We start from the raw sequence: 24,011 nt of genomic DNA on the forward strand, positions 1-24,011 counted from the left end.
TACTGGGCCAAAGGGTGTGGACATTTATAATGCTCCTTTGTTTATTTTTGTCCTTGCCAATCTTGGTGTCAGAGCCACACTAATCAAGGCCTGCATCTTAGAGGTTTGACCAGAGCTGACACAGGGACTTTTCTAGACCTTTCTCTTTCGGAAGTTTCTAGATATTTAAGAAAGAGGAGCCATATTAGAGGTGTGTTTTTCAAGTTAGTGAAGGTTTATTTTCCATCTTATTTTTCTTAAAACATAAACATCTCCTTTTGATTTCTTTCTATTCTCCTTCTAATAATCTCAGCTATTCACAGCATTTACATGCTATCTCCCTAAGCCAGTTTAGCTCTGTGGTTGGAATTCAACATTATAGGGCCAAGGGTGAAGATTTGACCCCAGGCCATGTCAGATGGCAAAGCAAAAGACAGTGGCCAGACCTATCAAATAGGCACCAGAAGCCCAGGGCAGAGGAAACAATACATCAGAACAAACTCTTTACCACAACTCGAAAAACAAGTCAAATGATGAATCATTTCATGAGTTACAGTGTTATCCTTGTATATTAATGATAGGAGGTCGTGCCTAGGCATATTCAAGGGACTGTCTTCATGCTTATATTCCTAGGCTGTAAGTACTTGGTACATAGAGTAAAGAATGTAAGAAATATGTATATGACAATCATATTGTTAAAGAGAAATAAGAGAAGGAAAAGGTAAAAAGCAGCAGCCACCTAGACATTTTCTTGAGTGACATGGACCACACAGAGGTGAGGGTCTGATGTCAAAGTGTAGCAAAATTCTATGTGCAAGAGTAGGCAGCTTCCAAGTTTCACCCAGTGGTTTAGGATTCTTCAAAGGTGCAACCTTGCTGTCAAGCCAGCATGTACCTGTTCCTGAGTCTGAACAGTCTAGTGGACATTTGCCATTTTTCAGTTGCCCAGCACCAGGACTTACTCTGTGGGCATCCTAGGGTAGGTAAGAGGCCAGTAGGGCTTCTCACTGTGGTAGCCTCAATGGAGCAGAGACTCCCTCTCCCCACAGTCAGCAAGTAGCTGCAAGCAGATGACCTAAGCCTAGTTCATCAGATGCCCTCCTCCCCACCTCGCACAGGACACACAGCTCCAGGAAATCGCTTAGAATCCAATATGGGTGCAGCAGCTCTATCCAGGGTCTGGTAACAGCAGCACCAGTGGAGTGTCCAGGGCACAGGGCAGGCAGTGGAAGTGACCACAGTGCCGGCTGCAGAGTTCTCACCAGATTCTTCCTAGGCTGCGATTTTGGCTGTGGTTCTAGTTCCTGCAGGTCCCTTGGATCCTGTTCGTGATCATTTTGCCAGCCTTTCTACTACTATCCAGCTATCTTTCCCATAATTCTCTTTCTGCTTAAGAGAACCAGATTTTATTTCTTGTGCTTGCACCTAATCGCAATGAAAACTTGTGTAGGTGGTAAAAATTGTAATTGTTGGTAGTGGGTGGTTAGGTGAGGAGACATGGTAGGACAGTAATGACCCCACAAAGATGACCATGCTGTAATCCTTGGAATTTGTGTATAGATTACCTTATATGGCAAAAGGGATTTGAGATGGAGAGATTATCCGAAATTACAGGGAAGAAATTTCAAGGGTCTTTATAAGAAGGAGGCAGGAGGGTCAGAGTCAGAGAAAGAGATTGGCAGATGCTATACTTCTGGCTTTGAAGATGAAAGATGAGGCCGCAAGCCATGAAATGCAGGCAGCCTCTAGAGTCTGGAAAGCGCACTGAAATTGACTCTCTCCTAGAGCTTCCGGAAGGAACACAGTCCTGCCGATGCTCTGGTTTTGGCCCAGTGATATTTATTTTGGATTTCTCACCTCCATAACTACTAGATAATACCTTTGTATTGTTTAAAGTTACTGAATTTATGCTAACATTTTACAGAAGCAATAGGAAACTAATACAGGAGATTATTACTTCCTCATGAAAAAGCATAATCTTTATTTTCTATTACCGGATTGCAAACCTCAGAGAAATTGTGAAACTCTTATGAATTGCTTTTTATTCTACAAAACCCTGGTGGTTTATTAGGGACAGGACCCAAAGATTAAATAAATCCAGATGAAGGGTCTAAAATGATTAGTATTTCAAGGAACATTGTGTATATGTTTAACCCAGTTTACTAACCACAAATCTACAAATTTATAATCCATCTCAATATGAATGAATTAGAAATCTCTAGTCACAAATAACAAAATTTTTGCAAGAGCACATTCTGTGTGCCACTTCTAATTTGCATTATATTTAATACCATCTATATTTGGTTCCATTGATATAACATTTGTTTTAGTGGCTAAAAAGCCACTAAAAGTCCTGGAAAATTAATGAGAATCTTTGAGTCACTGGTAATGCAACAACAAACAGTATTTTGTGAGAACAAAGTAAGATGTGGTTTAATATCTTGCTTATACTTGCCTTCCTCTGGAGAATTGTCAAAAAAAAAAAGAATATGATTTCTCTGGGAAACTTTTCTACTGCAAGTTGCAATTCAAGCAAGTTAATTAGTCATTATGAAATGTGACTGCCCTTCCCTCAGGCTTCTGACTTGTCTTTAAAGGGATTAGAGAAGCCTCTACCTTTTCTTCATTACAAAGGGATCTTTGTATTACAATGCAGAATTGAAAAACATTCCTGCCTGGCAGACCTCTTCTCACATTGGTAGTACGGAATTCATGTTCACATTTTCAGTGTTGGCTTTTTATGCTGACAAATCATCTTTTCCCCTTTGGGGCTCTTTCTGTACTGCGTAAAGACCCCAGAAATTTTTACAGTGACTGTCCAGGTTGGTGGTCTAGAAGCTGCCATTTCAGCAGTCCCTGGAGGTTTTCACAGCCTCTGCTGAAACCTCACACCCAGAGGCAGGGGAGGGTGTAGGCAGAGGGGGTAATGTGGGATGTGATGGGTTACTGGAGCCTCGGTCCTGCATCCTGTGCTTCTTGGGATCCTGGGCTGCCAAGAGAGTTGGGGTGCCCAGTGACCGAGGAAGCGGTAGGCAGGAGGAAAAGGACTAGAGAAGGAACCGGACAGTACTAGAGAGAGTGGCCTGAGACTCTCATGTACCCACCCTTTTCTGGCCCCCAGAACCACTCTTACCAAGGCAATGGCTTGGACACTCTGTTCTCCCCCTTTCTGTCCACATTTCCTACCCACACCCTTCATGACACTTCTCCCTCTTAAAGGGTGTGTCCAACTTCCAGAACACTGGTTTTTACGCTTTGCTGCAGAAGTATCACTTGACTGGAGGCTGAGGAATCTGTATTTTAAACTAGTACCAAGCATTTCTAATGTAGATGGTCCACAGACCCCACTCTGAGAAGCATTGCTTTCAAGACATTTTCCTGAGCTGGGGCCAGCTGGAAAAACACACTATGCTTTCCCTGTGGTGCCTTGTCTTGGGTAAGGTCACCTTTCCCATCTATACTTTGTCCTCATCTCAGACTGCACTATCCTATCCCAAGGTTTCTATTGTTTCATTCTCATCACTTAAACCCAAACGTGCTTCCACATCTTGTATTCATTGCCAAAGTAGAAATAGTTGATAGCATCCTACAGTTCCCACTTCTCTCATTTATTTGCATTTCATAACAAGCATTACATTAAATGAAGTTATGTTGGCATATTAGCTAATGTGTAGAGGAGAATATGGCTAAGTGGCCCAGGGAAGGTTGACCTGGGACCCTCCTAGGTCTCTTAGGAAGGAGACCAGCAGAGCTACAGGGTGAGTGCTGGAATCCTACAGCCTGAGCTATGAGCTGGCCCTACCGTTTACCAGCTTTATAATGTTCAGACAACTGCTTACCCTTCCTGAGCCTCATCTCTTCATCTTCACAGTTGGAATAACAGTTTTATAGGGCTGCAGTGATGAGTAAAATCCTTACTGCAGCGCCCAACACACAATAAGCATCCAGTAAATGTTAGCTATATTATTTATTATCCTGAAGTCACCTGGATTCAGTCACTGAATTAGCCTCTTATTATTATACCAGTATAGAAAAATGTGAGTCTCTAATCTAGAGAAATTTCTCCTATGTGATTGTTAAAGCCCAAGAGGAAGTAATCAACTAAAGTTGATTTTTGTTTTTCTTTTTTAGTACAGGAGTCCCCCCTTATCCAACATTTTGCTTTCCTTGGTTTGTTACCTTGGTCAACTGGGTCCAAAAATATTAAATGGAAAATTCCAGAAATAAACAATTCTTAAGTTTTAAATTGCATACTATTCTGAGTAGTGTGATGAAATCTCACGTTGTCCAGCTCTGTCCCACTCCAGATGGGAATCATCCACGGATCTGGCCTGTTAATCACTTAGTATCTATCTTGGTTATCAGAACACCGTCCTGGTTATCATGGTGCTTGTGTTCAAGTGACCCTTATTTTACATAATAATGGCCCAAAGTACAAGTGCAGTGATGCTGGCAATTTGGATATGTCAAAGAGAAGCCGTAAAGTGCTTCCTTTAAGTGAAAAGATGCAAGTTCTCGACTTATTAAGGAGGGAAAAATAATCCTATGCTGAGGTTGCTAACTCGTACGGTAAGAATGAATCTTCTATCCTTGAAATTGCGAAGAGGGAAAAAGAAATTTGTGCTAGTTTTGCTGTCATACCTGAAACTGCAAAAGTTACAGCTATAGAGTGTGCTAAGTGCTTAGTTAAGATGCAAAAAGCATTAAATTTCCACAAGATATTTTGAAAGAGAAAGACTACGTTCACATAACTTTTACTATAGTATATTGTTATAGTTCTATTTTATTGCTAGCTATTGTTGTTAATCTCTTGCTGTGCCTAATTTAGAAATTAAACTTTATCATAAGTGTGTATTACTGGAAAAAAAAACATAACATATATAAGGTTCGATACTATCCGTGGTTTTAGGCATCCACTGGGGGGCTTGGAATATATCTCCCACCTGTAAGCGGGGACTACTGTGTAAGGCTTTGTTTTCCATTGAAGTCTAAATACTCTAAGGAAGGAAAAGATAATACGTCATTTAACCCTTATTATAATTGAGTTCCTTTGGTTTCTTTTGGAGACTGGGTTTTTAAAGACCAAGGAAAGGCACTATCCAGAGGGAAAGTGATACATAAGAAGGCTAGGGGCCTGCAGGAAAAGCCATGCCTACTTCATGATTTGTCCTGCTGTGCCATCTGGGCATAATTTTGAAAACACATTGTTTCAGGATGAATCAATTTCGTGATACACATATGAGAATTTTAGAGAACAAAAACAGGAAACTCCTGCATGGAGGGTGAAGTATTGCCTGGGCTGTGTTTCTTCATAAATAAATAAACCTTAATTACTGGGAAAGTTTAGCCAAAAAAACCCATTATTAAACAAGTTGGTTATGAAACAATTGAAACTTCAGTTATGAGGTTTGATTCTTACTGCTTATATTTCCATATTTATAATGTTATATACTTTTTATTATACTTTTGTATTGACTGTCTTCTCTCGAATTAAGGGATCTTTGTCTCCTTTGCTCACTGAGGTTCTGCAAGTACCTAGCAAGTGTCTGGTGCATGGTAGAGGATACATGAATACTTCATGAACAACTTAAATGAATTACTGTCTTTTCATGGATACCTTTTAAAAAATAAATTGATATTAAAGATTTACTGAAAAGCAGTTTGGCAACTTGAATCAAACATCTTAAAATGTGCTTAACTCTTGATCCAAAAAGACCTAAAGACATAAGGAGAGTTCATATACAAAGCTATTCAAAGAAGTTTATTGATAACGGAAAAAATGCAATAACCTAGATATTGTTTAAATAGAGAAATGATTAAATTATACTACATTCATAAATTGGAATGCACCCATTAATAGGTTTTTAAATTCAACAAGGTAGATTAAATAAGAAAATCAGGATATAAAACAGTACATATACCACAGCATCAACCATTTAAAAATATGTGCATAGGAAAAAACTGGTATTAAATCCATTAAAATGTAAACAACACTTATTTCTAGGTTGCATATTACAACAGACTTGCATTGCTTTTACAAATAGAAAAAAGAGATAAATTTTTGAAAAGATTTAATATTAGCACTTTCCCTAACACACTTTCCCTGTTTCTTCTTTAATGTGTCTTAGAATTTGTACCAAGTGAATAGTTTATGGTTCCTCTTAGCTAACATGTTAAACATGGATAGATGCAAGTTTTCAGGAATATTTCATTTTAACTGACATTTTTGCCTCTTAAGTGGTTTACTCCCCCCTTAGGAAACAAAGACTTTACATTTAGAATTGTTGCAGGGTAGCTGCTGTTCCTGTTCCTTCTATGTGAGGTTTACGGCCTTTACTTTTAAAGGAGAACATTTGTGGTCCTATACAGTAGTCCCTTGGTATCTATGGGGGATTAGTTCCAGGACCCCCCCACGGATACAAAAATCCGAGGAAGCTCGAGTCCCTTAATTAAAATGGAGTAGTATTTTCCCGTAACCTATGCACATCCTTCTGTATACTTTAAATCATCTCTAGATTATTTATAATGCCCAATACAATGTAAATGCTATGTAAATAGTTGGAAATACAATGTAAATGCTATGGAAATAGTTGCTGGTGTGAGGCAAATTCAAGCTTTGCTTTTGGAACTTTCCAGACTTTTTTCCCCAAATATTTTCTATCTATGGTTGGTTGAATCTTTGGATGTGGAACCCATGAATATGGAGAGCTGACTGTACTTAACCTGTAGGATATTTTAGTAAGCTGTTCCTCCACTTTGATGTATAGTTGACCCTTGAACAACACACAGGTTGTGGTGCTGACCCTCCACACAGCTAAAAATCCCCGTATTATTTATAGTTGGCCCTCAGTATTCTTGGTTCCACTGCATCCCAGTTTTGCACCCATGGATTCAACCAACCACAGATTGTGTAGTACTGTAGCATTTATTGACAAAAATCTATGTATAAGTGAATCTGCAGAGTTCAAACCCATGTTGTTAAAGGGTCAACTGTAATTGGTTAAAGAAAGAAATTGATGAGACTACTGAGGGCTGGTGGTAAGAAAACTCATGTTCTCCTTTAACTGCTGTTTACCCACTAGCAATGAAGCAAATCATGCTTCAGTTTCCTCATTTGTAAAATGATGCCAATTACACTACCAAATATGACTAATGTAAAGGTCAAACAAACTTATATATAGTAGTACTTTGTAAGTGGTAAGTAAATGTTAATTATCAATTTGAATAATCTTGATAAACAATTCTAGATTTCATTAAAATAGATTATCAACTAAATTATGACTATTCTAAAATGGCATCTAAAGTCCTAAGAATTTTAACAATATCAACTTAAAACAGAATACCTTAAATTAAAAAATTACTTTAAAAAAAGAACTGATAACCAGTATTGTAAATGATTCCCTTAATAATGTGTTTCTGAGATTTTGGCAGTAGGGGGCACCAAAAGAACTTTTTTTTTTTTTTTTTTTTTTTTGCGGTATGCGGGTCTCTCACTGTTGTGGCCTCTCCCGGCCATGGCTCACGGGCCTAGCCGCTCTGTGGCATGTGGGATCTTCCCGGACCGGGGCACGAACCCATGTCCCCTGCATCGGCAGGTGGACTCTTAACCACTGCGCCACCAGGGAAGCCCCAAAAAGAACTTCTTAGCTTGCCTGGCTCTTGGCACCTTCTACTTATTTGGTGTCCATCAATATTTATAACGTATGTCAAAGTGTTTTGAAAACATAAAACACAATTCCAAGATGTTGTATAATAGTAAGAATGATATTAACAATGCTGTGATTACAATTAAGTACTTCAGTTCTGAAAAAAAATTTTTTAATCTAGTGTATAAGCTACCTACAGTAGGGAGACATCTTCAGGATAATGGGGCCACTATGGAGTATTATGAAAATTACTATAGATTTATTTTATTATTTGCTTACAATTGAGTCTATTTGACTAAGATTTTATTGAACGACGTGTAAATGACTAGAAAATTTAACGAATAATATTAAAAGCAGGAAAATACCTAAAGATAATAGCTCAGCTAGATTTTATTGAGAAGAGAATTACGTAATCCCATGCATACTAAACAAGCATCCCCAGGTGGTTTTTATTGGTTTTTATGCCCTGGAATATTTGAGAACCATTACACAAATTGTAGTCAGCCTTAACAAAATCAAAGGAAAACGACAATTTAAATGTTATCACCTGCCCTAGAATAGTTTTGTTGATTTTGATGGAAATTAAGGAGAAACAAATATATACTTAGAAAAGAGACAGAAGTCAAAAGAGAAGCCTAAGAGATTAAATATATAAATACACTCACCTATTTCAGGAGTTTTATGAAAAAAGGGTGAACTCCAGGGCTGCCAGTACCTCTTAGCTTTTTCTTGACATCTTACTTGAAATACGTACTTAGTGTTTGGCTGCAAGTAGAATTCTGACTGTTGCACGTATGTAAAATTGGTGTCAAATTCTTTAACCTAAAATGGATGAATAACCATAGTGAAATACCATAAAGAAATGATGCAGTGTGCTTTTAAAACAATTATTCCATTTAGCAGAAATGTATGGGACACATTATGTTCCAGGACCCTGGGAAAACAGAGAGGAATAGGCTACTTTGTATAAAAGATGGCCAAAGATAATCAAATACATGTCATTTAACCTTAAAAGTGAAATACATGTTGCTTAGTGTTTGACCACTCTTTCAAGCTTTTAAATATCAAGAAATTCCAAAATGTAATATATTCTTAATTTTGGAACAGCTGAGTTTAATAGGGTGGGAGAAAGGGGGACATAATAGCAATTGTTTGAATTCAGTCTTTCTTCCCTCCTCTCTCTCTCCCTCTCTTCAGCTGCATATTTAGATCAATAATTCTTCCTGAATGATGAAATAATTTCACTTGTGAATGATGACTTTTGGAAAAAATTACCTACAAACTAAGCTGTTAAATTGGTCCTTATTGCAGATCTATGCATTCTACAAGGATATATATATATCCTTTCTCATATATATATGAGAAAACAAAACAAAACATTTAAGACTGTTGAAACGTGAAAATCCAATGGAAGATAAGCAAGAAAATAACTGAGGGATAAACTTAAAAATCATTTTTCTGGGACTACAACCTGCTATAAAATATAATGAAAAAGGACCCCCAGACAAGCTGGTTCAGATGGGAGGGAAAAACCAAGGCATTTACACAGCACCTTAGTGTGTTGTAATAGTGGATCTACTGAAAAAAGTGAAGCACAATTGAAACATAAAAAAAGTCTAGAAATGCATTTATTCAGCAACTGGGAGAAAACAGTCACCATGAAAGAGAAAGTTAAAACTATCACGATTAAAACACACCACACAACAAGGTATACACGTCATTTAGAGATTCTAATGTTAAAAACCCAGTCTTAACATAAATCTTTAAAACTTGCAATGCATTGAAAATGTAAAAATCATAAAAATATCTGTTTTGGGATATCACGTTTCCTGAAAGATATCATTCAGAGTTTCCGTAAGCCACATTTCTACCCACGGCTCTTGAAATTTTCTGCTCTTCTAAATATGACTGAAGGCCCCTAGAGTCTACTGGGATCCAGGAGAGATTTTTTTTTTTTTTTAACATCTTTATTGGAGTATAATTGCTTTACAATGGTGTGTTAGTTTCTGCTTTATAACAAAGTGAATCAGTTATACATATACATATGTTCCCATATCTCTTCCTTCTTGCGTCTCCCTCCCTCCCACCCTCCCTATCCCACCACTGTAGGTGGTCACAAAGCACCCAGCTGATCTCCCTGTGCCAGGAGAGATTTTATTAGTGCCAGAATTTTGACTTCCATATGCACCCTGCTTCATATGAGCTTCTTTTGGAGGGGAGTTGCTGTTCTCCAATATGTCTCTTGCCATTATGTTTATAGATAAGTCCTCTAAGAAGAGAAATACCCTAAAGTACAGCCAGAGTTCTAAAATAGAAAGAAGAATTTTATGGAACTGTTAACAGTTGTTTCTACTAAGAGGCCAACCAGGTGCCCGCTTAGGGCCTTGCAAGCTGAAGATGGTACCTTCAAAATGATACTTTCAGAGGCTACAATGGACATTGAGAGAGCTGGACCTAACTGTGTTCCTGTGCAGAGGGTATGACCTCAAGGGCCAGAAATATAACTTTATTTTTATAGCAGCTGCTTTCTTTTTAGAGCCTCAATTCTGAAGGCGTGAGGCCTGGAAACTTAATCTCCATCATTTTGAGGTACCTCTTTTCTTAGGGTTACACCTAAATTTCTGGGAGCATCCTTGGGTGAAGGGGAGAATCTCAACCTATTCAGAGTTCTATAATCCCAACTTCCTCTGACTCCCCAACTGGGGCATGGCCCAGATGAGGGGTCCTGCTCAGTAACCACCCAAGTCTAAACTCTTTTTGTTCTTCCTCCTTATCAACCTCTTCCCCTCACCCATTTCCTCCTCTCTCTGCTCAGGAATCTTTATCTACTCTTTGGTGTGAGAGGGAAGGGGGATGGGGATTGAGAAAGCCAGTCATGATTAATCACATGTTCTTACAAGTCTTCTGTCCTATACTAGCACTTACACTTTTGAAATGCAAACGCCAAGGATTTGAACCTTGGCTATCTGCCTGCTGTTCTATTAGCCATTCCAGGAAAAAAGTGAATGCTTGGTTTTGTGCAGCCCATGAGCTAAGAAGAGTTTTTACATTTTTTAAATGGTTGAAAGAAAATCCAAAGAAGACTATTTCAATGATGCATGGAAATGATATAAAATTCAAATTTCAGTGTCCAAAAGTAAAATTTTACTAGAACACAACAATGTCCATTTATTTACATATTGTCTATGGCTGCTTTCATGCTACAAATGCAGAGTTGAATAGTTGGGACAGAGATCTTATGCCCTGCAAAGCCTAAATTGTTTACTATTTGGCCCTTGAATAAAAAGTTTCCCAATACCCTGGTCTAGCTTAATCAGAGACTCCAGTCACTGTTAATCCATTCACTTGAACTTCTAGTCAAGATTTCCCTACTTTACTATCACTGCTGTTGGCACCATTAAAGGCAAATAATAATAATACTAATAGCTAATGTGTCAAAATACTATCTGTGTGAACCAGACATTATAAATATCAATGGAAATACAAAAATGACTGTGGAACAGTCCTGTCTTCCAGGGGCTCATAGTTAAAGGATGGGAACACGTGTTAACAGGTAAATACAAACAACATGGCAAATGTTCCTGAGATAAGGTACACAGAAGTGGGCAGGGATGCCAGGGAGGTAGGGAGACAGTCCATGGAGATAACCAACAAGTAGATATTCTCCCCATGGTGTAAGCCTTGCAGGTTCACCTGAAGGACTGGCTGATACCTCGTAATTTATATGCAGCTTAGCTAAAAACAGCTGAAAACACCCTCAATGCACTGATTTTGATTTTCAGGTGGGCTCCTTGGCTTGACCGTACCTGCTGCATGGCTCTCCTGGAGGTTAAGATGAAGAGGAACAGTAACAGCCAGCATTTACTGAACATTAACTCTATTCCAGGCTCTGGGCTAGCTTCTTCCATCATTTGATTATCCCCCAAACCATATGAGGTAGGTGCTTATCTTATCCCTCTTTTAGGTGTGGTAATAACAAGACCCAGAGAAGCTAGGGAACTTGCCCAAGGCTGCACAACCAGAAAGTGGTAGAGCCAGGCTTTGAACTCTAGAGCCTATGTGCTTAGCCACAAGGCTTTCTGCATAGCTGTCTGCCACTTTGAAGTAAAGAGTTTCCTTCCATCAGTTATCTGATGTAGGCAGAGCTGAGGTGGAAGAGCAAACGGTAGTCCTCTCGCTTCCTGTCTCCTTACAAAGGAGGTAAAGACAACATTTTATGCATGATCCAGATGAAACTGATGGGTAACAAATGTAAAAAACAAAGCATCATTCTGGCTGTTACCAACTGGACTTGGGTCATCTATGTGAATAATTACATTTGGAGGAATCATGGTAAAAGGGATAGGATACAGATTTTGAATTGAAACTGGTTCCTTCATTTTCCAAACATTTTTGGTGTGCCCAAAGTGATGTAGGGTCTGTAAGAGGCACTAAGTTACTAAGGCTATAAGCTTGGAGAGCCTGGCTTAAGCTCTTTTCAAGCCCTATGTCCTCATTTCGATGATGGAGCTGATACTACCTATCACAGAAGATTGTGATGAAGATGAAATGAGGTAACAAATATTCTTTCAGGTCCTTCATTTGCCTGCTTTTGATAAAGAGAAGGTTTTGAAAAGGGAGCTCAGATTTACCTGAGTTACCAAGTCTCACAGTGGCATATGTAGCACCACCAAGGGGAGCAGAGAACAAGAATTTCAACAAGAAAACAGTTCGTTTCTGAAAATCTATTCAGAGATACTGATACTGTAACTCCTTTCTATTTTCTAAACATTCTTATAGCTTATTACTTCCTCCTAATTATGCCAAATAAAGAAATTTCATATTCTCAATATCATCCTATGACCCTGACACTACCCAGGTGTCTTATTTTAGAGTAAAGCCTCATCCACTCAAAATCTAGGATGAGAGTTTCATTTGGGTTGTTTCCAAATTTACTTAAATTCCACATATGCAAAAGATTGGCTGTGAAGTTTTTAATCTTGCTTGTCCTAGGCTTCAAGCATGGGGTTGCTGTGCACACAAATGCCACAGTTATTTAGTCAACGAGTCCAGCAGTATCTTCATTTGGTTACTGACCAAATGTTGCAGAACATGGACTTGCATCCAAGTGTAATCTAAACAACTAAAAGGTCACATTTCTCATGTACATTAACAAGGGTAAATAAACAACTTGGAATCCAGGATTTCTTTTTAAAGAGTAGTCTTTAGAGTATGTCATGAAATCAGTATAGTTTTACCCTCATTTTCTTGACACTCTTTAAATATATTGTTCTACAGCAAAGCCAATATCGTTCGTGTTCAGAGTGATGAAGACTTTGGAGCCATGCTAATCACCAGAGAATAAATACATATCATTTCACTTAACTCTCTGAAAACTGGTAAATTCATGCATGACACATAACAATTAAGCAAAGCCATAAACTCCATTCATTAATTATTTTGACTAAATGGCAGTTTATTGTGCTTAAAAATAATAAAATGGCATTTGTTTTCAAATACACTAAAATTGGTACTTTTTCTTCAGTCAGGCTAGTGTTACCCTGTGGTTCAAATTAGTGAGTTTTTATTATAATGTTCACAGGTGCTGTCATGTGATGTGATTTTATTAATGAACCTTGTACCTATGCCTCTCCTAAGACGCTAACTTACCATTGGTACTTCAGGATGGTTAGTTTGCCTAGACATTCACTTTTTACCTTATGCTCATCTAAGACTAATATAACAAATTTTACATTTTGGATTGCACATTTTTCATTTAAAAAGAGACACCCATAAATCTGAAGCTTTTTGAACAGATTTTATTTCCCTGGATGGCTGTTAAATTTCAGCATAGAATACTTACATTTTATATTCATAATCACTGATACAAATTTCACCCTAAGAGACAGTGAATTACAAGGAGCTAAATAGATGAATCCGTCCTAGTTGGACATTTGTCTATTTAGCAGTTTACAAAAGACAAGAGACCTTTTCAGGAAACACCTCTCTATTTGGAAGCATCATTATTAAAAGTAGAGTGGTTTGAATATTACATGAACAATCAGATAAAATCATGTAAACTAGATCATTATACATCCACTGTAGTCACTGACTATTGACTGGCTTTTCTTTCACTCACTTACATGCAAAAGAATAGTGAAAGTTAGCTTACGTTCCAAGTTTGGTTTGTTGTAGCCTTGTATCTCATTTCACAGGAAACCTTTTCAATTGATGTTTGACTATTCCAGTGGATTACGGTTTTGGGCACTGTAGTATTTATATCCTCAGCCCTGGAAATAATGGATGCAGAAGGTATCACTAAAGAAAAACAAAAACAGAAATCCATCAGCTTAAAACTTGCCTAGGGAGAAATCAATATTTTTTCATCAATATTTAGACATGTTAAAACTCAAAGTACCAAAAAAAAAATCTCATGATCTAATTAATATGAAATTTTTTTCTTGTTTTCTAATCTATTATGTAGGAGAAAACTGCTGTTCTTAAGTAAAATTCTATTCCACCCATTCTCCATTTCTGTTAAATGGAGCTCTGTCTTGTCCTTTTCCACCTCATACTCCCCTGTATTCCAACCTAATGAAATTCTGAAGCCTGGCCTATTAACAAAAGAATGTAAAAAGGAGGTAAAGAAGATATCTCTTCTTTCCCCCATCTGTTTAGGGAGAAATGATGTTTTGCATCCTAAATTTAGTTCAGAGAATCTAATTTGGTAAGATGTAAAATTAAGATCGTTCACAATAATATTTTTATTCTCTTGTGTCATGGGGAAACTTGTATGAATATTTATATCTATTGCTAACTTGTTTTGTTATCTATTAAAATAAATCTGTACTTGAAAGTATGATTTGAACAAGGAGTCTCACAAGACTCTAAGACTTTACAAATTATTGCTGTGTTCTGTGATTACGATTTTCAAAAGGAAACTGAAATTCTGATTGGTTATCTTACTAGTTATTTTTTGTACTAGGTGTAATGGTGTAACTGGAAGCTCTGTATTTCTAAACTGTGTAAATTCTTGTAACTTTGTTCTCTCTGAACAGAATAAAATCATGGGCACTTCCCATTCCTCCTACATGCATACTAGAACAGTGAAAACCTATAACTTTGTTATATGTATCATTTAACAAAGAACTCAAGAACCTGTATGTGTGTTTTTAGAGGCCATTATTACAGCTTAATGTTCTCTATGAATTAGTTTCCTTTCTGTTTATTCTAAGTTTGTAAAGTATTCTTTAGGAAATTTGTTCTATTTTCAATGAATAATATTATCTAAAATTATGTGCACAGATATATCATTTATAGAAAAATATAAAAATTAAAGATTTGCTTTCTAGTAGCACTGACCTAAAATAAAATCCTTGGGCTAAACCCAGTATAGAACATAAGTAATAGTAGTAGCAGGATTAATCTAATTAAAGAGCTTACCATACTGAAGTTTTATCATCTGAATTCCATAGGTGGTTTCCTTTTGCTAGTTTAAGCTTCTTGTAATAAGAATCAGAATTCAGAGATTTCTAGAGTCAGGGAAGTGGATCTCCACAACTCTGAAACCACTTGGGACCATTTAAGCACACTCAAGGCTACAAATTACCTACCCCCTCCTGTCTCCCACCTCTGAGTGTGACCTGCCACAGTCGTAACAGCACAAGCATTCCGAGACCTTTTTGCAGAAAGAAATATTCTGGGGAGGAAGCAAAAGTCTGCTTAGTCCTATGAGAAGTGCAGATAGAACAGTAAGTCCGGTTTAAGATAGAGTCTTAGCACAGAGTAGATCAATGCAATAGAGATCTGACGGTTTAGGTTTGAATGAGCTTATATTTTTCAAATACAGACATGTTATGTAATATGTACTTGAACATTAGTTTGTTACACAAGACTCAGAATGTTGAATTTTTGCTCTCATTGCTTTGGTTTCATACATTCCCATTAGATCTTACATTTTTTTTAAAAACCGTCAATTCCATCGTAGATGCCATATCTTTAGTTTCCACTTATATTGAAATAAAGAACCATATTGTAGTTCTTTGGTATCTTTCTAACATCATGTATTTACTTATAATTATTCAGTGGGGAGAACTAATGTTCAAAATGGCAGCCAGAAGGCACTGCATTTTCCGTATTGAAACTTATTTCTCTATAAGAGAAGTTTAAGCATTCCTCTCACATGTCATTTTGGCAGTGTTACTGCACTATTAATTCAGCCCTGCCTTTCAGCATATCTTCCTAACTTAATTAAAGACCAATCCCATAGCCGTTATGTGGAAATTGCTCCCAGGAGAGTCCTCTGTCTTCAGTTTCATAGAACAGTTCATATATCTAACTTGCAATGTCTTATTCTTAAAGTGCCACAAATGAATATAGTTTATCCGTTAATAACCTAGGGGCTCTGTTGGGAGTAGCCTCCTACACTGTCAACCTGTGCTTTTCAGCCTGAGTTTCTAAGAGTCCATTTTGCGATACTGAGAAAGAAGGAAGAGGAAGAGGTGGAGTAACTCTAAACAAGAGGCTCCCTGGTTCAGTGTGAAAAGCAGATTTGGAGGTGACAGCCAGATGAGATTTTTTCCTTTATGGGAGGTGGGGTGGTGGTTAACTACAGCAAGTCGGCAAATCTGAGATGAAATCTGGCTCTCCTCCTTACTAGCTATGTGCTTTGAGAAAATTATTTTATCTCTTTCTTCATCTATAAAATGGGCACAGTGGTACCATGCATGATTGTTTTCAGAATTAAATGTGATTTGCATGTTAATTGTCTGGAACACTATAGGTGTTCAATAAATGGATGCAATGACACTAAGATCATAATAAGATAACAATGGTAATAATAGCAGTAATACTAATAGTAATAATCTAGTTCCTAAAAATGATACTGCCAAAATGATACTGAACACAATAGCCTTTAAACATCATTAATCCATTGAGGGGAACCTGTTTTTAAGATAAGGGCATGTTATGGCTATATCCTACCTCAAAATGTAAACTTACAAAAATGTGGAGGGGCTTCCCCAGTGGCGCAGTGGTTGAGGGTCCCCCTGCCAATGCAGGGGACACGGGTTCGTGCCCCGGGCCGGGAAGATCCCACATGCCGCGGAGTGGCTGGGCCTGTGAGCCATGGCCGCTGAGTCTGCGCGTCCGGAGCCTCTGCTCCGCAACGGGAGAGGCCACAACAGTGAGAGGCCCGCGTACCGCAAAAAAAAGAAAATGTGCAGAGCTATAACTCCAAGAATATACAGTACAATGGAGTTACTATTCATCACCGTAGTCAGAAGTGTTTGTTTTCAAAGCCAATATTCATAGCATAAGGAAAGATTTTTAGACCAATCTTATTAGTTGAGATAGTTCAGCTTAGTTGAGATATTGAGATATTAGTTCCAATACAAGATCCCAGTAGTCCCCAAAGGATATCCGTGTTGTGCCCCAAGAGGTGTCACATCCCCTAGAACATTAATCAGCAGGAAAGTTGTCAGACACATTAAAGTGTGCTTTAAATAAAGACTGAGGATAGGAATTGAGGATACTAGAACTAGAGGCTTCCTAGCTCTGCAAACTCAACTTCTTCTAATGCCACCTAGCATTGGTTTCCTCATGTATAAATTATAATCTCTTCTACAAAATAGGACTGTTGTGAGGGTTAAATAAGATAATGTATATAAAAGCAGTTAGCACTGAAGAAAGTGTGCCATAAATGTTAGCTACTGAAATCAACTTTAATAATAAAAACAGGAATAATTGGCACTAGAATCTCCAAAGAGAAGGTGATTCACACTTGGTGCTCTTTGGCTGTACTCTGGCATTAGGACTAGGATATAGTTGTAAAAGTCTCAAGGGCAATCACTTTTTGGAAGTTATCTTAAGGAAAAAAACAACTACTATGCAAAAATTCAGCCAAAAGGTTGTCCATGGCAGTGTAGTTTATGATGGTGAAAAATTGAGAACAATAATAAGGGACTAATTAAAGATATTAATAAAAAGATTATAGATTAAATTAATAGAAATATGTATTCTATATTATTATTTTTTTAAAGGCAAGTTCTAAAATACCTGAAGCAAAAAATGTTAACTTTTGTTGAATCTGGCTGGTGTACCTAGAGATGTCTACATAATTCTCCACAATTTTCTGTTTTTTGTAGAACTTTTCAAACAAAATCAAACAAAAACATAACTTCCAAAATAGCATATACAGTAGAATGCTTTAGTTTGCTGTGTTTCTCACAACATAAGACTCATCACACTTTATTATAATCCTTATTTCTTTCCCTCTTCCCTGGTAGATTGCAAGATATTTAGGACAAGAAGTATCTTCCTTGTCTATCTCATTCTCCCTAGCCCTTAGAACAATGGTTAAACATAAGAAGTTCTCAGTAAATATTGTGAAAAGACATACCCCATGTAAAAATAAGACTGGAAGAATATACAACACAATGGTAGCCTTACTTATCTTTGGCTTGTCTCAGGCAATGGCTTATGGGTAATTCTTGTTTTCTGTATCATGATCTTCAGGAACTTTAGGGAAACTCTTTTCAGATCTCAACTTCATTTGATTAGGTCAGAACAAATTAGTTGTTTATTTGTAAAGCCATTACAGAATTTCTTATTCTTTACCTATATCGTCCAGGTGAATTTGCACTTGTTTTGACTTCTCCGTGCCCAGTACATTTGAAGCTTGGACCCAAACCAAATACTTCTTGCCACCTTGCAATGAATCAGTGGAGATGTTAATATAACTTGAAGTGAGATACTCTTGTTCTTCTTCTGTCTCTAAACTTTAAAAAAAAGATTATGATCACCAGTTATGTTGGTTTGAATTAATTATTCCTCAATTTTTTTGATGCTATCTTTTTAGCTTGCTTTCAGAAGGCAACCTTTTACTTAAAAATGAATCAGAATTGGTTTCACTTTTAGAATTTTTTACAACAAAGTCAAGACCATCCAGGGTCACAGTATGACTTTCATGGGCCCTAAGCACTTTTGCCTTCATAGACCCCTTCTTCTATTAACATAAAAAAGTTTATATGTGTGTAGGTATGTTTATGTTTATATATATATATATATATATATATATATACACACACACACATATTCATATAGATTATGTTTCACAACTGCTGATATAAAAGCAACTATATTAATATCACATATTAAACCATTTTCTTTGACCTAATGGTTCATTTTTTCCTGTGATTTTAAATGCAATTAAACATCTTGTAGACTTCTGGAAGTATGGCGAGCCCTGGGTACTGTGCCTACTGTACCTCTTTGGGAAGGGCAGCTGTGGACATGGCTTGAAGTAAATGAGCTCCCTCTGAGAAAGAGCATTGCACAGGGGTTCCATGCAAGGGCTTTGTAATAAGGAATGCTAACTTCATGGTAAATAAGTATTCAAATGTGAAAATAAGAGAATGGCAACTATGTGTAAGTAGGGCATCTTTGAATATTTTCCAGGTAGAGAAAACCACACACATGTTGTTAATTGGTTTGTGGCTAATTCTTTTATCACACGCATTGAGACCACAAGTCAAAATGGAAATGTATTCTCTAACCGACATTAACCATAGCTACTAAGCAATTTAATTCTTCTTTTAAAGTCTACCCCTCATATCAGCACCTAGACCACAAAGCACTATTTTAGATGAAGAATCTAATTGTAATGACTGACTATATATTTTAGGACAATTTTTGCATACAACTGTATGTTACAAAGTTTTTTAAATTTCTTACTTCTGTTTCTTTTTTTCTTGTGCTAATTAATACATAACAGATTATTTGTTGAAGGGAGTCAGCATGATTTATATTTTTCTGAAGTTTCCATTGCACCTAATCCTAGTTGTAGTTAATAGATTTTTAATAAACACTGCTGATTTGTGGTGATAATGGTGAACGGTATTTTTTAATTTAATCATTCATTCAACAAATATTTATTTAACACCCACTATGTTCCAAGCACTACTTTAGTCACTGGGGCTACCACAGTGAACAAAACAGGTAAAGTCCCAACTTTGTGGAGCACACATTCTGGTGGAAACAAATACATATATAATATGTCTTATGGTGATAAACATTCAGAAGAGAAAAGAAAGAGGTTAGGAAATGCTAAGCAGGCAAATGAAGGAGCTGAAAGAATATTTGTTACCTCATTTCATCTTCATCACAATCTTTTGTGATAGGTAGTATCAGCTCCATCATCGAAATGAGGACATAGGGCTTGAAAAGAGCTTAAGCCAGGCTCTCCAAGCTTATAGCCTTAGTAACTTAGTGCCTCTTACAGACCCTACATCACTTTGGGCACCCCAAAAATGTTTGGAAAATGGAGGAACCAGTTTCAATTCAAAATCTGTATCCTATCCCTTTTACCATGATTCCTCCAAATGTAGGTGTGGGGGTATTTTTTTTTTTTTTTAGGGAGATTGGGAAGACCTATCTGAACATCTGAGAAGGTAACACTAGAGCAGTAAAGAATCAGGTCTTGTGGCTCTTTGGAGGAAGAGCATTCTAGGTCACATGCAAAAGCCCTGAGGCAGGACCTTGCCTGTCCTGTTCAAGAACAGTAAGGAGGTCATTGAGGCTTGGTAGACTGAGGGATGGAAAGGGATGAGATGATATCAGAGAGTCCTAGAGGAGGGGGAGATTTAGAAGGCATTTTAAGGTCACATAAGGCCATGGAAGGATGCTGCCTTTGATCTCTGAGTGAAATGGGAGATTTTGAGCAGAGGAGTGACATCTGATGTGCATGTGAAAAGGATTACTCTGACTACGTGTGAATAATAGACTGTAGCAGGGCAAAGGTGAAGGCTAGAGCACCAGTTTACTAACGCAGGTGAGAGATGATATGGCTTGGACCAGGCAGTGAGAAGTCAGTTTTTTAAAGACAGATCCAATAGGTTTTGAATGGGGGGCGTGTTAGAGAGGAATCCAGGATGACTCCAATGATTTTAACCTGAATACTGCAAAGGATGGTGTTACCACTTACTGAGATAGGGAATAGGAGTCTGGGGAAAGGAAACTGGGTATTTGGTTTTGAAAGTGTTAGCTTGAAAATACATTTTGGACATCTAAGAGGAAATATTGAGTAAGATGTTAGATAAATGATGGCTGCATTTCAGGAAAGATATCTGGACTGGAGATATAGATTAGGGAGTTTTACACCATAAATTTGAGTGAGATCTTTTAGGTAATGAGTGTAGATAGAGATAATAAGAGGTCCTAGGAGAGAGCTCTGGGTCACCATTACCTTACTGGAATAAAGGAGAATTGGCAAAAGAGCCTGAGAAAAAGCATCCAGGAAGGTAGGAGGAGAACCAAAAGGGAGTGCTGTCCTGAAAGCCAAAAGAAGGAAGTAAAAAGCTAACTTAAATGCTCCTGATAGTAACTCCTCCTGATAAGGAGGGTGGGGACTGAGAATAAACCATTGCATCTGGCAATGGGGAAGTCATTAGTGACACTGCTAAGACCTGGAGGTGAAGGGCGACTAGATTAAAGAGATGATGAAAAGAGAGGAAGTAGAGGCAGAAAGTACAAACAACTCTTTTGAGGAGCTTGCCACAGAAGGAGCAGAGAAATAGATTAGTGGAAGGCAAGGACCAAGGGAGGGTTGTATTTTCAAGAGAGCAGATGCTACAGCAACTTTGAAAGCCAATGAGGAGATCCAGTAAAGATAGAAAAGGTGATGATACGGAAGAAAGAGAGGAGTATTGTTGGAGCAATGTCCTCTAGTAGGCAGGCAGGATAAGATCTAGTACACAGTGGAGAGCTGGCATCAGGGCAATGGTAGTTCATCCACAGTACTAGAAGGGAAGACCAAGTATGTGGGTACAGATGTCAGTGTGTCAGCAGATGAGGAAAGCTGTGGTATTTCCCATTACTCCTATTTTCTCAGTGAAATAGAAAGCAGGTCATCAATAGAGTGAAGAAGGGGAGAAGATGTTAGAGATGAGAGAAAGAGTAATGAAATAATTACCTGGTGAGTGGGGGAGTGACTTGGCCAGTGAAGTGCAGTAGGACTACTGGGTGGCTTCCTGGGTCCAGTTGAGGTGAGTGGTCATGAACATAAAGTGATATCAGTCAGTAAGTTTGTGTTTGTCCCCAGCCACAATTAGCTCTCCAAACACTGGTGCAGAATCGGTGAGGTGATGGATTTTAACATGTGAACTGATTATTGACCTCAGTAGACATATAACATCACAGCTTCAAATATATTTGCAATCATATCTAAGAACTCTGGTTATAATGAATATGCATATGGAGAGGAAGATGTGGCAAAACAAGCAGGCCTCATGAACTGGAAGAGTAGGCAGTTGTTTTTAGGGGTCTCATTAAAACTAAAAGACCCTATTGGTCTTTCATAGTACCTGAAAATTCTACCATTGGTGCTGTTCTAAACAGTTTATAAACTTGTCATGCACGGACATGTTGCGTATTTAAAAAAATTTTCTAGCATTTAACATAGTTCCAAGAAGACATGAAATACTAAATAAATATTTGTTAAATTGACTTGAATAAAATAGAATGAAGGGCCATCATGCACTTATTTTCATTCAATAAGTTATTTGTTGAGTAGAAGGTACTGTGCCAGACGTTGCCAGAGTATCCAAGATAAAGAAAGAACATATTTACATGAAGCTGTTGAGCGTAATGGGACAACAGTAAGTAGATATTTATTAGCAGAGATTCTTTTTTTTTTTTTTTTCTATCACCACCCACTGGTACATAGCAAAATACAAAGGGGTTGAGGAGTGTATGTGAATGGACATGCAGCTCTGCTGGTGGGGTCACCACAAAGGTTCTGGGGAGAAAGAAGACTCTTGAAGCAACACAGACACAATTCCTCTACTTTACAACTTCAATCCAACACCAGACGGAGGCCCTGATGCCCCCTATGCTGCCATAGAGGGAATGCCATCTTTCTGCCACTGTGGAAACAAGTGGGTGGGCTGAGGTGAAATGCCTCTCTCTATATGTGATTTTACTGGAAAACAGAACCACATGAGTTGGAAGTGAAACCTTGCAAATGCTGATCTCTACCTATCTGCCCAAGTGGAAAATACCCTGAGAACCCAGGATCTAGAAAAGGCTTTTTAAATCTGATACCACTTCAACCACAAAATTCATTATAACTCACCTTTTTCCTAGGGGGAAAGGCCTTCTTAACCATAAGTTAGAAAAATGGATTTCTCTAATTTTTCTCAACTCGTGGGTTCATTTTTTAATTAATTGTAAGACAAACAGATGTTTATTTTCTTTTCCAATTTGTCTGTGCTTATAGGAGCACATTCTTTGAATTTGCTAGAGGAGAACATTTGTTTTTATGGTAACCCTTCACATATTTTATGATAACATATGATAACGTTTTTTTTTAAAAATGGTAAAACTCCATTAATCTGGACTCAGTCAAGTCAGAATTTGGGTTAGGTTTGCCTGAGTTTGGCTATAATTTGCTCTTGGTTTCAGAAAAGACAGTAAAAAAAGTTTTTTTAATATATAGGACCTTGTAGTATTATTAGTTAACTAGATTGTGAAGGGAGGATGCAGGAAATGTTTATTTCTAGTTATCAGAATAATCACTCAACAAGTGTTTATTGAGCGCTTACTATGTGCCAGGCCTCATCCTGGGCTCAAGCAATATAGCAATGAACAAAACAAACAAAAATTCTTGCCCACATTGGGTTTACATTTCTAGTTTGAATAAATGAGTGACTTTACTACTGACATATGTACAACAGCTAGAAGATTAGTCTTACTTATTAGAGCACATTTAACAATCTTTCTAGATAGTCATCTGTCCAAAATTACTGTTACTTGAAAATAACGTAAATAAAGCTATTTTTTATAATATCCTGTAAGTGATCATTTTTTATGGCTTTACATTAATCTTGTCTCCCAAATCAGTCAGGTTTCGATTTTGGAACTAATCAAACAAGTCTAGAGAGTCAGACTTGAGTTTCACCCTAATGTTCTAATATTCTAACATCGCCTTTTTGTCAGTTTCTAAGCTTTCCTATTTGTGAGCCTTTTCTTATAATTTGCTTTCTTGTAAGTTTTATGCACTCAGTATGGTATTACTTATACTCATTTCTCAGGAGGCTGAGGCTTAGCAAAGCTAAACAAATTTACCAAGATCCCTCAGCTAGCAATTGTGACAGATACTATTAGATGACAGTACTGAACTCCACCCATAACACCCCTCTCTGAGGTTCCCATCCTGACAGAGTAGACATGTAACTCAATTCTGGCCAATGAGATGCAAGTGGAAGTCCATGGGAGAATGTCCTTTTCCCTTCACCTCTTTCCTTCCTGAAACTTGGATGAGAAGCCTGGATGTGTAGCATCTGAGGATTAAGGCCAACACACTAAAGGCTGCAGAGGAGAAAAGTGGAAAGAGCCTGGTTCCTTGGGTAT

General features: G+C 37.6%; 1 protein-coding gene and 1 long non-coding RNA gene across 3 annotated transcripts in view; one reads left to right on the forward strand and one right to left on the reverse strand.

Annotated features, from left to right (window-relative positions):
- LOC136794965 (uncharacterized) overlaps nucleotides 1–24,011 on the forward strand; it is a 117,221-nt gene that overhangs the window by 60,128 nt on the left and 33,082 nt on the right. The window contains exons 3-4 of one of the 2 annotated variants that reach the window (XR_010842468.1): nucleotides 11,408–11,561; nucleotides 12,903–12,971. This is a non-coding gene — a long non-coding RNA (uncharacterized lncRNA). Of the gene's footprint in view, nucleotides 1–11,407; nucleotides 11,562–12,902; nucleotides 12,972–24,011 lie in introns of those variants that run through there. The other variant, XR_010842464.1, reaches the window with a different exon arrangement.
- The window catches only part of IL23R (interleukin 23 receptor), a 53,454-nt gene that overhangs the window by 14,384 nt on the left and 15,059 nt on the right, over nucleotides 1–24,011 (reverse strand). Inside the window, exons 4-6 of the mRNA XM_059075964.1 lie at nucleotides 18,222–18,382; nucleotides 13,777–13,922; nucleotides 8,291–8,447 (exon numbers count right to left, since the gene is read on the reverse strand). Of these exons, the coding sequence (XP_058931947.1) occupies nucleotides 8,291–8,447; nucleotides 13,777–13,922; nucleotides 18,222–18,382 (464 nt within the window). The remainder of the gene's footprint in view (nucleotides 1–8,290; nucleotides 8,448–13,776; nucleotides 13,923–18,221; nucleotides 18,383–24,011) is intronic.

This window comes from Kogia breviceps, chromosome 1 (genome assembly GCF_026419965.1).
Source record: "Kogia breviceps isolate mKogBre1 chromosome 1, mKogBre1 haplotype 1, whole genome shotgun sequence".
Classification (NCBI taxonomy): domain Eukaryota; kingdom Metazoa; phylum Chordata; class Mammalia; order Artiodactyla; family Physeteridae; genus Kogia; species Kogia breviceps.